Raw genomic sequence first — 18,068 nt, 5'->3', positions numbered from 1 at the left:
GGTTGAGAAAACGGGCACTGAATTTATCAACATCCGTTTTCCTAACCAGTGAACAGCCACGGGTTCGGAAAACAGAGGCTCATTAACTAAGCGTCCATTTCCCTAGCCTGACTGCCGGCACTCTTTTTATTTTATTTATTTATTTATTTTTTTATCTTTTAAACTTTTTGTTCCTCCGACTTAATATCGCCACATTAAGTTCGAGGATGTACAGAAAAGCAGAAAATACTGCTTTTTGGGCTGTTCAAAAATTAACGCCTGCTCTGGGCAATTAACGGTGAGAAGAAAAATAAGCCGCTGAAAGTAGTCAGCATTCAAAAATTCTGGATTGCTGAGATAATAGCCAACACACTATGTTATAGAGCATCTTGCAACATTGATATAGTTTGTTGCAATTGGTCACAACAATATACATGACGCCAATTGTTTTGTGAATTGCAAAATTGCTCACTCAAAAAGAGCCAGATATGTTTTTATAAAAAAAGAAAAAGAGAGACATATTATAGACCTATGATTGAACTTACTGGTCATAAAATCTATGGTCAATAGACCTTTTTTGCCAGTTCTGAGGTCTTTGTCTCTTTTATAAAAATTATTACACGGGACTTATTTCTAATTAAGTTTAATAAAGTTTGTTCTTAACAGAATTTTCAAACACAGGATAACTTATGTACAGTTAGCTTTTGAGTAGAATCGAATTAGATGCTAGCTGGTTCCCTTCCTTTTGTCCATTTGATATATTTGAAGGCGGGACTATTTTATAACATGCGCGTGTCGGCGTGTGTGTGTTATAATAGGATATCCGTGTGTACATGTGTGGTTGAATTTTATCATCCGTGCACGCATGTGCGGGCGGATGACCTCCTCCATGCACAGGGGGGAGAATTTTTAAAAGCCCACGGGCAATGACAGTAGTAGCGGTCCGGAACCCCCGCTGAATGACCTCCTGCAGTCGAACTCCTGCCGGCGCCATTTTCCGTACGAAAACGATTCGGGGCAAGAAATCGCTCCCGGAACCCCGCTGGACTCCCAGGAAAATTTTGGCCAGCTTGGGGGGGCCTCCTGACCCCCACAAGACTTGCCAAAAGTCCAGCGGGGGTCCGGAACGACCTCCTGCGTTGAATCGTTTTTGTCTATGGCCGCCGCCATTTTGCGGCGGCCATTTTGAAAAATGGCGCCGGCTGAAGACAACACGATTCTATTGAGGGGGCCGTTCCAGACCGTCGCCGTTCTAGACCACCGCCGGATCCCCAGGTAATTTAAAGCATTTGGGGGGGGGGGGGGTTCGGGAGGGGGGGGGATTTAATTTAAAGGGTCGGGTGGGTTTTAGGGGGGTTTAGTGTGCCGGCTCACGATTTTAACGATTTTTCACGATAGTTTACACACCCAAACGGCAACAATACGATTCCCTCCCCCTCCCAGCCGAAATCGATCGTTAAGACGATCAAGGACACGATTCACATCTCTACCCCTAACCCCTTCCTAGCTACTCACTTATTTTTTGTTTGATTGATTGCTGCTCATCTGGAGCCAAAGTAATCTCCACCCACCAGCCGGCTATCGGCACATGCTACCCCGGGACAGTCCCAGCCCACCCCCAGCCCCCCTCATTCCTGCCCAGATCACGCCCCCCCCCAGCACCCCCCCCCCCTTTGTTTGAGCATCATGGGGTTACGCGCGTGGCAGGGCTCTTCTGAAAATATTCACAGCACGCACAAGGCTGAGCCATGTGCAGAACCCCTGTTACTTACACGCGTGACCCTTTGAAAATTAACTTGAGAATTTGGTATATTTTAAAACATGCGTGTGGGATTGAAATGACCAGTTTACCAATCACTCCACTGGTTAAGCGCAGTCCTTTTCCAGGTCATCAAGAGCCTCTTCATTCTTCAGCCTGAACTTCCTTCAGATTGGCAGGACCTCCTGCCTAGCCAATACTACACAATAAACAAGTCTGATATCATGTAAGCAAGCTAATTAGCAGGTATATAATTACACAAGTAAGTTGTGCATGAGTGTCTTTTAAAATAGCAACTTCATTGCTTAGCTGTTGGCCCTACCCGGGATTGCTACTAGACTGCCTTTTTTATGCAGATATATGTGCGTGTGAAGTGTAAAATATGCACACCCTTCTGACTTTTCTAAAATAGTGGTTATGCGAGTACAGCCTACTTACATGCATATAATACTAATTTTTACTCACATAACTTTGAAAATTATCGCTACCAAGTTTATCATAGCCTGAATTTCTAATTAAAAGAATTGTGTGCAATAAATGATCTGCAGCAATAAAAAAGTAAATATTAAATGTGATTTTTATCTGTAAGAAATAGAGGAAAACATGTTTACAATTGCATGGTAGAAAGCTACAGTTTCTCTCATTTTGTTAGCACTGAGTTCTTCCTAATGTTCCAAGTCCTATGCTTGCCCAAAAAGCCATCTGCTCTCAGAGCTGTGACATGTGTTATTAACATCCCTGTGGCCAATTTAACACAAAACATCATGACTGTTTTCATGTATTAGCAAGGAAGCACAGCATCAATGGCATCATAGGTTTTTAAATTCCCATGGTCAAAAATGAATGTTGACACTCAATTATGTATTCTAGAGGGCTGGTGTGAATAATGGTTAGGCATGCTTGCATTCTGGACTCGAAAAATTAAAGAAATGTCTTGTAAACATGATACTTCAGGCTGGGCAAAATGCCTGTACTCAGATGAGTCAATTATACACACACTGATCCTGACTAATGGTGTCCCACTCACTCTGGCACAGCAAATATCAGGGAGAACCAGATCTGGTGCCTCACTCGTCTGTATTGTTTGTTGTGAATTGGAGCCATATGTTTTATGGTTTTTAAGATCATCACATGCTCGGATTTGTCTGGGTCTCTGCCATCTATTTATTTCTGGTGGGTAGATGGTACATTAGCCTGGTTTTTTTTTTTTTTTAAATATTTGGGAGCTTTTACATGTTTCATTTTCAAAAATGGCATGTATAGCACACTAAAGGAGCAGTTAAGGTAAAAGCTTTGCCTCGTGGTGAAGGTAGCACTGAAATAAATTAGTTCATTCAAAAGAAGCAGTTTTGGACACGGTTTTTGCATTTCATAAAATCGGATGTGAGCTTGTAAGTGACTGGTTGCTGAGTGTTATTTTATCAATTCTATTTGGCCTTAACTTTCAAGCAATTTGATTGCAGGAATTCACTAGTTGTAAATCTGACTTATCTCTCTTTTTTTTTTTTTGCTGGCTCTCTGATATGCAACTCTTTGCCTGCCTCTTTAGTGGATTTTTGGTTTATATCCCATGAGATCCCACAGAATGATGAATCAGCCCTTTAAGAAGGTCGGTGTACCTGAACCCTATCATTCCCAGGGCTTGGCAAAACAGAAAGAAATCCTTTCTTTATCCATTACAAGATTACCAATGGTCTGGCAGCTGGGAAAACTTTCAGGTAATACACATGTATGTACTTTTGCTATAGTGGTGTTCTTGATGCTTGATATTGGTACTAAAAGAGTAAGATTGGTGCAAACTGCATGGGTACTATTACCCATGGGGTTTGCAATAATAATCAAAAGAAAACTATGGCTTAGAGCCACGAAGCCATGATGTATTTTCGCAGGGGGCCTCTCCCCCCAAAAATATCTCGACTCTATGGTGTATTCATTTGTCTCGCAGGACAAAAGAACACAATGAGTGGTCCTTTAACGTGATGACTGTCCCAACTTCAAGGTACCGCCATCACCTTAAAGGGCCAGCAAAAAAAAAACCAACAAAACAAAACCCTGCGCTCAAGAAAAGTTTGAGTGGGAGTCAGTTCTGACACTTGGCTCAATGCAGGGCTGCCACCAGAGGTGGCCCTGACTGCCCAAAAGTAAAACAAATAGATTAACGTACCACTGCAACAATGCCCCCCCCCCCCCACATGTGCTCAAAAATATAAAATAAGTGGTTTCAGACCCTCCTACCCCCTCAGGACCCAAGGTTCTTAAATTAAAAATAAGTGGTTCCAGGGCCCCCTTTTCCATCCTCCCACCCCTCTGCACTCCAGGAACCCCTCCCCTGCTGCACCCCCATGAACCTTTAAAGAACAGGTCCCTCAATGAGCCTGGGATGTCCCCTCGCACCCGAGCTGGCTGCTGTCTGCTCCAGGCTCGCCCCTTCCCTAATTCTTCTCTGTAGGCTGCCTGGGGGTTTGGTGGGGCTGGAGTAGCACACCTCTCCCGCTCTGCCTCTTAACGCCGAAAGAAAAGGTGCAACTGCGTTCCAGGCAGTTCCCACACAAATGAAGTCCTGCCCCTCACCCTCCTGTTTACTTCAGGACAGTTGGAAGTGGGATGGGGTGGCAACAGAAGGAGAGGTTTCCCAGCAGGCTGTTTATAAGGAGAGCAGAAGCAGAGGCTGAAGGCAGGCACCTTGCAGCTTTCTTCAAAAGATTGAATTAAGGGGTGTGAAAGCTTTCAGAAATGTGATTCCATGGCAGGTTGTGAAATATGCAGCAACAAGCTACTGATGTGATTTTTCCCATGGCAGGGTTATCATGGGAGGTTAGGGACACTGAAAATAATCAAGGATGCTATTTCCAAAGTCATTACAGTACCTGTTATTATTGCCCTCCCCATGTATTATGTCAAATGCAATTATCTATGATTGGATCAAAAAGTGTTAGGCATTATACTGGGGATGCAAATGTATCCTTTACTGCCCCCCTCTCCCCTCTCAAATCCTGGAAGATGTAGCTATATATATATATATATCAAATGGGTTTTTTAAATCTCTGCTCAGAACCATAAAATGCCTGGAGACACTGGCACAATTTTTAGGGGCCTCCGGCAACAAAAAAACCATTGACTTGTATCATGAAGATTGCTTAGAATGACAACATAATATGTGAGACCTGTAGTGGGAACTGATTTCAAAGTAAAAAGCTGGTGTTTGAGTTAACTAGAAATACCCCTAATAACTGTCAGACAGGAAACCCAAAACTGAGAAAGACCTGTCTCCTGCTCAGGGAGCCAGTGAAGGTTAGAAGCACCAAAGAGAGAAAAGCAAACAGCCCTGAGAACCATTCCATGTGTCACTCATGACTCATGAGGGAGATTTAACTGCATGGCTTAACTTGTTTTCCTTGGATTTAAAAGAAAACAGAAGTCACTGTAAAGGCCGGGGATTGCTTCTGTAACATCCGAGTAGAGAAGGAAATGAAAAGATGGCAGGGTGAAATATCAGCCTGCTGATAAAGAAAAATCCTTGGAGCTTTCCGGTCCATCTGCTATCAGCTGGGCTGGATGCTTAGTTGCCAGTGAAGGCTTTTTGTGGTGACCACTTGGTAGCACCACTAGATGGCCCTAAGCTTAAGACACGGGGTAGGATATAGGAGAGGAACATACCATTTCATAACAGCATCCCCTGCGAGATTGCTGGAATGGTGAGCTCCTGTTTGCATAAAAGCAGTCAAAGCCAGAGGCTGGTGTGCCATTTTGAGCTGCGTTTGACAGAGTAGGAGCTATTTTGCTGCTGTGATTTTTCCTCTGTTTCTGGGAGCTAGGCTTCTCTGTCCTGGTAGCACAGAATACTAGGAAGGAGGCAGTTAGCTTTCCAGTATACAATCTGTCTCATAGGGTTTTCTGCAGTTTTGAGTAAAAGGATTTATGGGATTAATTTCTGGAGTTTTTCATTTGTGAATCCCTGGTTCTGGCTCTGGAAGATCTGCTGCTCCCATTTCATACTCATACCCAGTAGATGGACAAGGGTGACTCATCACTAGAAAGCCCTTTTTTTTGGTATTTTGGGAGATTTTGCCTTTTTGGTTGGGAGGAGGGTTATGCTGCCAACTTTCCTGCCCAGTATTTGGGGAAAGGAGAAGCACTGAGCTTTTCCTTGCTGTGCGAATATTTCAGCCTGAAAAATCTGAATGTACTATATGGAAAGAAGAACTGTGAGTAAGAGTGGTTTGTTCAACTTGAGACACCCCCCCCCCCCCCCCTGAGTATCTACCCTGGGAGAAAAGAAAGTGGCTGGGATTTTGAAGTGCATTTCAATTTCAGGTATTATTGGGGAAGGGATACCCCCACTCACCCGAAGGATTTATAGTTCCAGGAGAGTAAGAATATCTCAGGGCCCAGAACTGTGGGATACATGCGCCGATAGCAGCAGTTTAAGAATGATTTTTGAACATGGATGTAACTACAATCAAATGTGTCTGGTGCCAATGAATGACTTTGGAAGATCTGCAGTAAAGTTTAAGTTTGGAACATCCGGCCAGTGTCCAGCCTTTTTATTTTAGGTACCTACAACTATCCACCCTACACCCACTGATAAAGCACCCACAGGAAGCGTCAAACCCCCCCCCCCCCCCCCAACCACCACCACCACCACCTTGTGTCTGGGCCCTGCGTTTATTCTCCATCCCCTCTTCCCCTTTTGAAGAATCCTCGCCCTGAGGCTGCATAGATTTTGTGAATATGTACAGGGGCTGAGTAAGTATGACCCCAGTTTTCCAAGATAACACCAGAAGAGAGTCTATAGAAGAATGTATAAAACAAATATTGTGGGAAGTGAAAATGGTATAACAAACAATGATTATAACATGACCATGTGGCCCTTCTTGTCTGCTCATTCACAAAATTGCTCAGCTCTATAATCTTTCCCACTCCCTCAGAGATTCTCTGTATTTGTTCTATGCTTTCTTGAATTCAGATACTGTCCTTAACTCCTCCACTTCCACTGGAGGACTATTCTATGCATCCACCACCCTCTCTGTACAGAAATATTTAGATTACTCCTGAGTCTACACCTTTTCACTCTCATTGTAAACTCCCTCATTTAGAACCTCCTGTGCATTGAGACCTTGGAGGTATTTACATTTCTCTTTCATATCGTGCCTTTTCTCTAGGATATACATGTTTAGATCTTTAAGTCTGAACCTATATGCTTTATAATGAAGACCACTGACCATTTTAGTAGCCACTCTTTGGACCGCTATGTGGTTTATATCCTTCTGAAGGTGCGGTCTCCAGAATTCTACACAGTATTCCAAATAAGATCTCACCAGGGACTTATACAGGGGCAACATCACCTCTGTTTTTCTGCTGACTTTTCCTCTCCCTATGCACCCAAGCATCTTTCTGGCTTTTACCATTGCCTTCTACACTTGACTCCTTTGAGATCATCAGATATGATCATCTCCAGATCCCGCTCTTGTTTTGTCTGTAGAAGAATGTCAACCCCTGTACTGTACTGCTCTTTTGAGTTTTTGCAAGTCCAAATGCACGACTCTGCATTTTTTAATGTTAAATCTTAGCTTCCACACTCTTGTTCATGCCTCAAGCTTCACTAGATCCCTCCTCGTGTTTTCCATAACTTCCTGGGTGTCTACTCTGTTGGAAATTTTAGACAAACATTTTCAGATAGTCCTTCTACAATATCGCATACAAACATTTTGAAAAGAACTGGTCCAAGGATTGATCCCTGTGGCACAACAATACTAACAGAGTGATGTCCATTTACCATTACCCTTTGGCACTTCCCACTCAACCAGATTCTAGGTCACTTTATGGGCCATAGCATGTGAAGTCAGTCTATTTACAAATCAAAATCATCTATGCGGAACTATGTCAAAGGCCTTTCTGAAATCCAAGTACACTGCATCTAGTGCTTTCCCCTTATCCAGGTCTCTGGTCTCCCAAGGAAATTGCTAAGATTTGTCTGACACGATCTACCTTTGGTATAAACCATGCTTCTTTGGATCTTGTAATCCTCTGGATTCCAGAAACTGCTCTATCCTCTGTTTTATCAGCACTTCCATTAATTGACTCACCACTGAGGTCAGACTAAGCATCCTGAAGTTCCCAGCATCCTCCTTACTTCAACTTTTGTGAAGAGGACCTACATTTGTCTGTCTGGATGCCCCCAGAAGTACTCCTGACTCTAAAGAAGAACTGAAAAGGTCAGCTAGCAGAGCTGCCAGAACTTCTCTAAGTTTGCTCAAAATACTGAGGTGCATCTCATCCAGCCCCCATCTCTTTATCTACTTTTGGCTTAGCAGCTCCTTATGAACACAGTCTTCTGAAAATCATTTGAGGTTTATCTCTCTCACAATCCTATTTGGATCAATTTTCTGTGGTCCTATTCATGGTTGTTCCTCAGTGAACACTGAACAGAAATATTTGTTAAGCAAAATTTGCTTTTTTTTTTTTTGTCAGCTTCTACAAATTCCTTCCTTTCACCTCTGAGTTTCACAATGCCACTTTTGCTCCCCTTCTATCACTATAACATATATATTAAAAAATGTCTTGTCCCCTCATTCTACTGTATTTGCTATTTTTTCTCCCATTGGCATGTGTTATCCTGACTACTTTCCCAGCTTCTCATAACTTTTTCAGATATTCTTTCCTGCCTTCTTGTTTCTGTGATCTCTTGAATGCTAACCTTTTCTCCCTTATCTTTTCAGTTACTTATTTAGAAAACTATAGTGGCCCCTTTTTTCTCTTTCCTGTATTTACTTTTCTAACAAAATATCTTCTTTTAGTTTGGCCCATTTCTCTTCTGCTTCCCCTAGATTTCCCCAACCATCTAACGGCTCCTTGAAGTACTCCCCCGTTTTAACAAAATTAGTTTTCCTGAAGTTTAGGACCCTCGCCGTTGAATGAAACTTCACTGCCTGCATTCTAATCTTGAACCACGCCATTCAGCGATCACTGGATCCCAGGTGATCAGTCACTATGGCATTAGAAATACTCTTCTCATTGGTAAGCACCAGATCTGTATATTACGTCAGTATAAATATATAGTCCCATTCCTCCTCCTTTTCTTCCTGCCCTAACCTTCCTGGATAGATTGTAGCTCACTCTAACAATGAGATTACACTGTTGATGCTTATCAAAGCTAATTGTATCTGCCTGTTACCTGAGCCTTATTGCATCCACTGAATGGGCTTTCCTTCATATTTAAATGATATGCAGTGTAACACAATGCCCACAGGTGCTTTCCACACAGGGAAAGAAGGGAGTAGAGCAGATTGTCCTTTTCCTAGTATAGATTCGCTGTTTCCTCCCTCTCAGACTCAGCCTGGAAGTTCCAACGTATTTCTGCAGATAACAAAAGTAAGGGGGAGAAGCTCCATTCCTTTGAAGTTATATTTTCCTGTTGGTACCTGAAGGAGGTGTTTTGGACATAATAACAGATTCTGTTTTACTTGGGAAAGAAGGCAAGAAAATCAATTATGGGGAAAAAGAGTAAAAGTCCATTGGAAATCATCATGGAGGACGGTTAGTATGAAAGCATTTTTTCTTCATGGCACTGTTATATAAATTTGAGCCAATCTGACTGTTGCTGTCTTATTCAAAAAGGTGTAAAAATTTAGAGTGAATGCATATTATGTATTTCATTGAAAAAAAGTGATTGAAAGTAACAAAAATATATGGACTGCATAACTCGGTGCGTAAAAGAGCTGAAAGTGAGTTTTTGTTGAACTGAAAATAAGGTACAGTCTATGTTCGGTGTAAACATCATTGCAGAGTCTAAGCCTGGATTGCTCAAAATTTAAAGCGAGTTAAAAAAAAAAAAAAGGAGAGCTGAAAGGTTGTTTTTGCAACATATATCAAAACTGAATTAGTGAGAAGTCTGAGAAAGCAGGTGCATTTGTTCTATCGTGCTTTGTTTCCTTGCAGTTGGCATTGAAGTTGACGGAGAATTGGAAAGCGATTCGACAAGTGATGGTAAGTGAAGGTCAATCACATCTTCCACATCCCTTGTATATATTACAGTACAATGCCAGTTTTCTTTTTTCTCTGTCTTTATTATTGCCTTGCAGTTTTAGTAATCTATCCAAAGATTTCGAGCTGTACTACACTGATCATTATTATATTAAATATATTTGGTTTCATGCACATGGATCAGCGATATCCAACATCCTGTATATAATACAATACACAGTCGGTGACAGGGTGAGGAGAGTAGGAAGGGACACATCCTTAATATCCAGTCTTCCAAGTGCATACTTTAATCTGTGGATTATGCTGGTCATATGTCCTTCTGTTCAGTATCTTGTAGCCATCCAAAAGGGCTTCATCTTTTAGTTATTACTATTACTGTAGAAAGTAATTACTATTACTGTAGAAAGGTTCTGTGATTATTCCTGTCTGTTTTTAATTTTCTTTATAGTCTGTGTTTCATCTCTTTATAGTAAGTTATTAATCTAGTAAGTTGATTTGCTGTTTGAATAAAGCTAGAAGGAAAAAAAAAAAAAAAAAAAACCAAAAAAAGAAACCTCCAAGTAGACAGCTCTCCAGCTTTTAAAACACCTTTTAAACTCTCCCTTGGAGTTAGTTGGCACAAAACATCGGTTCAAACTAAAAAATTGGGGCATAAAGACTGTCTTTTAAAACAATTGACCAAAAGCAAAGGCAACAGTCCAGAAGTGCCCTACTTTACCCAGCTTGTCCCAGGCTAAACTGTTTGACTTCCTCCCTCCCTACCCCTCTACCCACCCACCCCTGGGGCTTGTTTTCTAATAAAGACTGCCTAACTTCCCATTGGCAGCGAGATAAATTAGTACATTGGTAACAGTCAAGGAAATACAAATCACAAACTACCAAGATGAGGACTATCCAATGTAACTGCTGTAGAGCCTTTATTCTGAGGGAAAGCATCTGGAAACTTGGAGCTTGCCCAATTTGTGCACAACTCTCTTCCTTGAAAATGGAGTTGACTGAGATAAAAGCTCAATTAGCTTCAATTAAAAGTATTACACCCACATTGCATTACACAGATAATAATTCCCCAATATCACAGAAAAACCAGGAGTCAAGAAAAGGAGATCCATTAGGCTCAGGTAGGACCCACAGTCACCCATTCTTGACAGATGGGCAGCCAACAGGTACACCCTCCCACTCAAACAGGTCATTAAGAAATTCTTTACAATCCAGGATTACAGTGGGCTCTGGTAGAATTAGACCTGTGATAAGGAGACACACAATGTACCAAATGCAAAAAGAACAAGCCCTCTCTATATTAAAAACTGAGGAAGTTCTTGAGAAAAACATTGCAGTATTACCAGAAAAGAGAGAAAAAACACAATGCATGCAGTATTTCAAGATCCATAACCAAAAGAAAAATCTAATTGAGATGGATAACTCTGTCAACAGTGGCACAACTACAAACAGAAAGAGTAAAGTGAATAACAAATCTCAACTAATATCTCATCAGGAGTCCAGGAAAAGCAATAACCTTAAAGAGAGTACCTGGAAGGCTATGACCACAAATGCTCATAGTTTGGGAAATAAAATCCCAGATCTGCAGGCCCTAATGGCTGAGGCAGAATTGGACATTGTTGCTATCACAGAAACATGGTTCACAGAATCTCATGAATGGGATACAACAATACCAGGCTACAACTTGTTAAGGAAGGACAGAGAGGATAGAAAAGGGGGAGGTGTGGCTCTTTATGTCAGAAACAACATCCAAACATCTGAGCTACAAGGAAGTTGGGGTAAAGAAGAAGCTCTATGGGTCGACCTAAAAAAAGATGACGGAGTGTCCATTTATATTGGAGTGGTTTACAGGCCTCCAAACCAAAAGGAAGAGCTGGACAGAGATCTGATTGAAGACATCCATAAAATAGGTAAGAAGGGAGAAGTGGTGATCGTGGGTGACTTTAATATGCCAGATGTAGACTGGAAAATCCCATCTGCAGAAACTAAAAATAGTAGAGCAATAATGGATGCCATGCAAGTATCTTTGTTCAAACAAATGGTGTTGGAACCCACGAGAGAAGGTGCTATACTCGACTTATTGCTCAATAATGCAGATAATGTCTCAGATGTCCAGGTGGGCGCCCACCTCAGCAGCAGTGATCATCGAACGGTATGGTTTAATATCACTAATAGAATAGGGAAAAGAACCACAAAGACCCGAGTTTTACAGTTCAAAAACACAGACTTTGAGGAAATGGGAAAGTACCTGGAGGAAGAACTAAAAGGATGGGAGAACGAGAGAGATGTGGATCAGCAGTGGACCAATCTAAAAGGAGCAATCACCAAGGCAACTGCTCTATATGTTAGAAACATAAAGAAAAGCAAAAGAAAATTGAAACCTATCTGGTTCTCAAAGGAGGTGGCTGACAAAATTAAAGCTAAAAGAACAGCATTCAAGAAATATAAAGGATCCCAAAGGGAGGAGCACAAAGAAGAATATTTGTATCAACTGAGGGAGACGAAGAAAACAATCAAGTTGGCAAAAAATCAAGCAGAAGAGAGGATTGCCAAGGAGATAAAAAATGGTGACAAAACATTTTTCAGATACATCAGCGAAAAGAGAAAGGTCCAAAGTGGTATAGTGAAATTGAAAGGTGGTAATGATCAATGTGTGGAGACAGACGAAGAAATGGCAGAAATATTAAACGAATACTTCAGCTCTGTGTTCACTAAAGAAGACCCTGGAGAAGGACCATCTCTACACAACAAGAAACTGGAGGGAAGTGGAATAGATGAAAATCCTTTTACAGTAGAAAATGTGTGGGAAGAGCTAAAGAACCTGAAAGTGGACAAAGCCATGGGGCCTGATGGGATTCATCCAAGGATATTGAGGGAGCTCAGAGATGTTCTGGCGGGTCCGCTGTGTGACCTGTTCAATAGATCCCTAGAAACGGGAGTGGTGCCGAGAGACTGGAGAAGAGCGGTGGTGGTCCCGCTTCACAAGAGTGGGAACAGGGAGGAGGCTGGCAACTACAGGCCGGTTAGCCTCACTTCGGTGGTGGGAAAAGTAATGGAGTCTCTGCTGAAAGAGAGAATAGTGAACTATCTACAGTCCGGAGAATTGATGGACCAGAGGCAACATGGATTCACCAGGGGAAGATCCTGTCAGACAAATCTGATTGACTTTTTTGACTGGGTAACCAAGGAATTGGACCAAGGAAGAGCGCTCGATGTCATATACTTGGATTTCAGCAAAGCTTTTGATACGGTTCCGCACAGGAGACTGGTGAATAAAACGAGAAGCTTGGGAGTGAGTGACAAGGTGGTGACCTGGATTGCAAATTGGTTGACGGACAGAAGACAATGTGTGACGGTAAACGGAACCTTCTCTGAAGAGAGAGCGGTTTTAAGTGGTGTACCGCAAGGATCGGTGTTGGGACCGGTCCTGTTCAATATCTTTGTGAGCGACATTGCGGACGGGATAGAAGGTAAGGTTTGTCTTTTTGCGGATGACACTAAGATCTGCAACAGAGTGGACACGCCGGAAGGAGTGGAGAGAATGAGACGGGATCTAAGGAAACTGGAAGAGTGGTCGAAGATATGGCAGCTGAGATTCAATGCCAAGAAGTGCAAAGTCATGCATATGGGGAGCGGAAATCCAAATGAACTGTATTCGATGGGGGGGAAAGGCTGACGTGCACGGAGCAGGAGAGGGACCTTGGGGTGATAGTGTCTAATGATATGAAGTCTGCGAAACAGTGCGACAAGGCGATAGCAAAAGCCAGAAGAATGCTGGGCTGCATAGAGAGAGGAATATCGAGTAAGAAAAGGGAAGTGATTATTCCCTTGTACAGGTCCTTGGTGAGGCCTCACCTGGAGTACTGTGTTCAGTTCTGGAGACCGTATCTACAAAAAGACAAAGACAAGATGGAAGCGGTACAGAGAAGGGCGACCAGGAAGGTGGAGGATCTTCATCGCATGACGTACGAGGAGAGATTGAAGAATCTAAATATGTACACCCTGGAGGAAAGGAGGAGCAGAGGTGATATGATACAGACTTTCAGATACTTGAAAGGTTTTAATGATCCAAAGGCAACGACAAACCTTTACCATAAGAAAAAAATCAGCAGAACCAGGGGTCACGATTTGAAGCTCCAGGGAGGAAGATTCAGAACCAATGTCAGGAAGTATTTCTTCACGGAGAGGGTGGTGGATGCCTGGAATGCCCTTCCGGAGGAAGTGGTGAAGACCAGAACTGTGAAGGACTTCAAAGGGGCGTGGGATAAACACTGTGGATCCATAAAGTCAAGAGGCCGCCAATGAAGAGTGGGTGACTCGCCAGAATGATGGCTACTGCCTGGCGACAATACCCTTATTCAATAAACATACACATGGTTACTGTGACTCCAACATCACTCTAAGCTTCAACAGCAAGAGGAAATGTGGAAAAAAGGATTTGCACTCACAAAGACAGGAGTAGCTGGCTTGTTACGGCGGTTACTACCCCAAACCAAATATCCAAATTACTAGGGATGTGAATCGTTTTAGGACGATTAAAATTATCGTCCGATAATTTTAATATCGTCTTAAACCGTTACGGAACACAATACAATACAGATTCTAACGATTTATCGTTATAAATCGTTAGAATCGTGAGCCGGCACACTAAAACCCCCTAAAACCCACCCCCGACCCTTTAAATTAAATCCCCCACCCTCCCGAACCCCCCCCAAATAACTTAAATAACCTGCGGGTCCAGCGGCGGTCCGGAACGGCAGCGGTCCGGAACGGGCTCCTGCTCCTGCATCTTGTCGTCTTCGGCCGGCGCCATTTTCCAAAATGGCGCCGAAAAATGGCGGCGGCCATAGACGAAAAAGATTGGACGGCAGGAGGTCCTTCCGGACCCCCGCTGGACTTTTGGCAAGTCTCGTGGGGGTCAGGAGGCCCCCCACAAGCTGGCCAAAAGTTCCTGGAGGTCCAGCGGGGGTCAGGGAGCGATTTCCCGCCGCGAATCGTTTTCGTACGGAAAATGGCGCCGGCAGGAGATCGACTGCAGGAGGTCGTTCAGCGAGGGTTCCGGCGCCTCGCTGAACGACCTCCTGCAGTCGATCTCCTGCCGGCGCCATTTTCCGTACGAAAACGATTCGCGGCGGGAAATCGCTCCCTGACCCCCGCTGGACCTCCAGGAACTTTTGGCCAGCTTGTGGGGGGCCTCCTGACCCCCACGAGACTTGCCAAAAGTCCAGCGGGGGTCCGGAAGGACCTCCTGCCGTCCAATCTTTTTCGTCTATGGCCGCCGCCATTTTTCGGCGCCATTTTGGAAAATGGCGCCGGCCGAAGACGACAAGATGCAGGAGCAGGAGCCCGTTCCGGACCGCTGCCGTTCCGGACCGCCGCTGGACCCGCAGGTTATTTAAGTTATTTGGGGGGGGTTCGGGAGGGTGGGGGATTTAATTTAAAGGGTCGGGGGTGGGTTTTAGGGGGTTTTAATGTGCCGGTTTTTCGATTTTTCGATTTTTTAACGATTTTTCACGATTTTTCACGATATTTTACCCCCCCAAACGGCAACAATACGATTCCCTCCCCCTCCCAGCCGAAATCGATCGTTAAGACGATCGAGGACACGATTCACATCCCTACAAATTACTACCTCCACCTTCCTCTATTCCTGATGCCTTTCAAATAGCTTGATCACTCCATTCTTATACTTCACTTCAATGCATATCCAGCATAGTTCTCTGCTTCAACAGCAGGGGAAAAGAAAAACTGTTACTTCACACATCCAGCAGAGCTCTCTGCTTAAACGGCAGGGGAGAAGAAAAAAGGATTCACACTCACAAAGCGGGGAGTAGCTGGCTTGTTACGGCGGTTACTACCCCAAACCAAATGTGCCTGATACTTCACTTTCAATGCATATCCAGCATAGCTCTCTGCTTCAACGGCAGGGGAGAAGAAAAAAACTGATACCTCACGCATATCCAGCATAGCTCCCTGCTTCAACGGCAGGGGAGAAGATAAACAACCAATAAGGGCTGTATAACATAATCTGGGTAAAAACAAATAAGCATGGGTGTAGCTTGCTTATTGCGGCGGTTACTACCCCTACTACCTCTAACTACTCAAGCTAGATATTTCACTTGGATGCAGCTCCATCACCGCTCTCTACATTAATGGTGGGGGTGGAAGGGAATTAGAACCAAGAGCTAAGAGAAACAGATAAGTATGAGAGAAGAAATGAGGGAAGCTTGCTGGGCAGACTGGATGGGCCATTTGGTCTTCTTCTGCCGTCATTTCTATGTTCTATGTTTCTATGTTTCTATCTTAGCCTGAAAGACCTTCACTGAAGATATTTCAGCTCCATTTTCAGGCAAGCTAATCTGGAACATTATCTTACTGTGAAAAAAACCAACCCTTGATTTTAAATTGAATTTATCCTTAACGAGCTTCAGTTTGTGCCCCCTGGTTGGCACTATTAAGTGCTTTCTTGAACTTTTTTTTTTTAACTAAATCCCTATAGGGTCCTTTCAAATGTGTGTATGTTGTCATTATATTTTATCCCCTTGGCTGCCACATTTCCAGAGTAAACATTCCTACTCTCTCCAATTGCTCAGAATGCGGTGCATGTTCCAACTCTTTAATAAGCTTGTGCTGTTTTATTTCTGCTGCCATTTACTTGTGTAATATAAATTACAGTTTGAAGCAAGTGCCTAGTGGTATGTACGGTAACAGATTAATGTGGGCTGCGTCAAAGTCTGCTATTCCTCCTTTTTTGCAGATTGTCATACTGTAACCCAGCAAATTATATATAGCGTGTGCATTGTTCTCTCTTGCTCAGGATTGTAGCAATGAATCAGAAAGTGATGTTAGAATTACAGAGCACATTGGTCTGAGCACAAACTGAAATACTTTTGTATATAATTGCAGATAGTAGCCCCCTTACATTGGGGCCATATGGTAGAAAGACATTGGTGCAGTCAACAGCAGCAGTGGTTCTGGTGGGATGGGCAATTCCCGAGAAGCAAGTTTTTTTTTTTTTTCCTTTCCCCAAAGGCCCTGGGTGGAGCGCTGGTGCCTTCCTCCCCAGCCAGGCCTGGACAGGATCTCACTTCCTGCTCTCCCAGCTGGGCACAGGCAGGACAGATCTGTGAAACGCTTCTCCCATGTGAGGGCTAGGTTGTGAATATAAGATTAAGTACATTCTAGAAGCAAATTATTCCAACAATAACCCCTTTTATATTCAGGACAATATGGTATAGGATACATTTTCAAGGCTTAGCAGCATGTTTACCGCAGGCAAAAACGTCATAGATTTTACTAAACTGCAGTGCCAGAGTACCGCAGTTTAATAAACGTCCCGGAGGTTTTACTAAAATTAGCACGGTGTGTTCCCGGCCGTGGCAGCACGAGATGGTGGCTCCCCATCTTGAGCTGCCAATTTTTAAAGGGCTGCAAAGCCCTGAAAAAGCCCCCATCCCCATATTTCTATTAGTCCATGGGGCAAGTCCCCTATGTCTCCCGACCCCTGAGCTGCTCATAAATGTATAAACAAATTAGCTGGGTTGAAGCCACACCCCCTGCCTCTAAACCTTGCCCCTTTTAAAAAAAAATGTAATGCCTTCACTGAATGGGCCCATCTGTCACCACCCCACGGACACCTCCCAAGATTACCCCATAAGTATTGGGAGTCTTCAGGGAACAGGAACAATCCCACTTGTTCCTCTCCTACTGGAGTCATTTTGTAAAATGATGCTGGCTGTCTCCAAGTGCCCCTTTGCCCTCTGAGCTACCTGGGATTTATCAAACAGGGGTGGGAAGCCTTTTACAGGGCTTAGCATCCCTGGGAGAACAGCCAGCCACCTTAGCCTGCCATCTTAGCCTGGCCATGCTCCCGGGGGCAAATTCCCTACACCCTTTGTGGTGTGTTTAATTTTCCACAAATACTGCAGCTCGTGAAGATTTTTTTGCAAGCTGCGTTACTCACTACCATGCCAATGAGCTGATGTGCATGCATTTGCATGTGACCCAGCTTATTAGGGTAGCCACGTTGTGCCTGATTTAAGGCCAAGGAAATAATGTGTGGAATTATTTCCGTTTGGTTCACAATAGCGCAGCTCATTAAACAGGTCCCTTAGTCGCCTTAGCTTGGATTAAACTAGAATTAAATCTTCTAAATCAGCTGTATGTGGGTAAGGGGATTTTCAGTTGCTTAAAACTACTGCATAGTTTCAGAACATGTCATGCACACATTTGATTTCATAGAAAGGAGATATGTCCAGCTCGTGTATGAGAGGAATGCATGCATAGGGGAGAGCCCAAGATAGAGGTGCAGTAGCAAGCCGCTGAGGGTGCCCTGAAATCCTACTCCAGG

At 43.4% G+C, this 18,068-nt stretch overlaps 1 protein-coding gene across 1 annotated transcript in view; it reads left to right on the top strand.

Moving 5' to 3' along the window:
• The window catches only part of LOC115086117 (protein pxr1-like), a 131,446-nt gene that overhangs the window by 51,876 nt on the left and 61,502 nt on the right, over nucleotides 1-18,068 (top strand). Inside the window, exons 2-3 of the mRNA XM_029592638.1 lie at nucleotides 3,288-3,456; nucleotides 9,677-9,724. Coding sequence (XP_029448498.1) covers nucleotides 3,309-3,456; nucleotides 9,677-9,724 — 196 coding nt within the window. The 5' untranslated portion in view covers nucleotides 3,288-3,308. The remainder of the gene's footprint in view (nucleotides 1-3,287; nucleotides 3,457-9,676; nucleotides 9,725-18,068) is intronic.

The sequence above is a fragment of the Rhinatrema bivittatum genome, chromosome 2 (assembly GCF_901001135.1).
Source record: "Rhinatrema bivittatum chromosome 2, aRhiBiv1.1, whole genome shotgun sequence".
Lineage (NCBI taxonomy): Eukaryota > Metazoa > Chordata > Amphibia > Gymnophiona > Rhinatrematidae > Rhinatrema > Rhinatrema bivittatum.
This window is presented reverse-complemented; position numbering and strand designations above follow the sequence as displayed.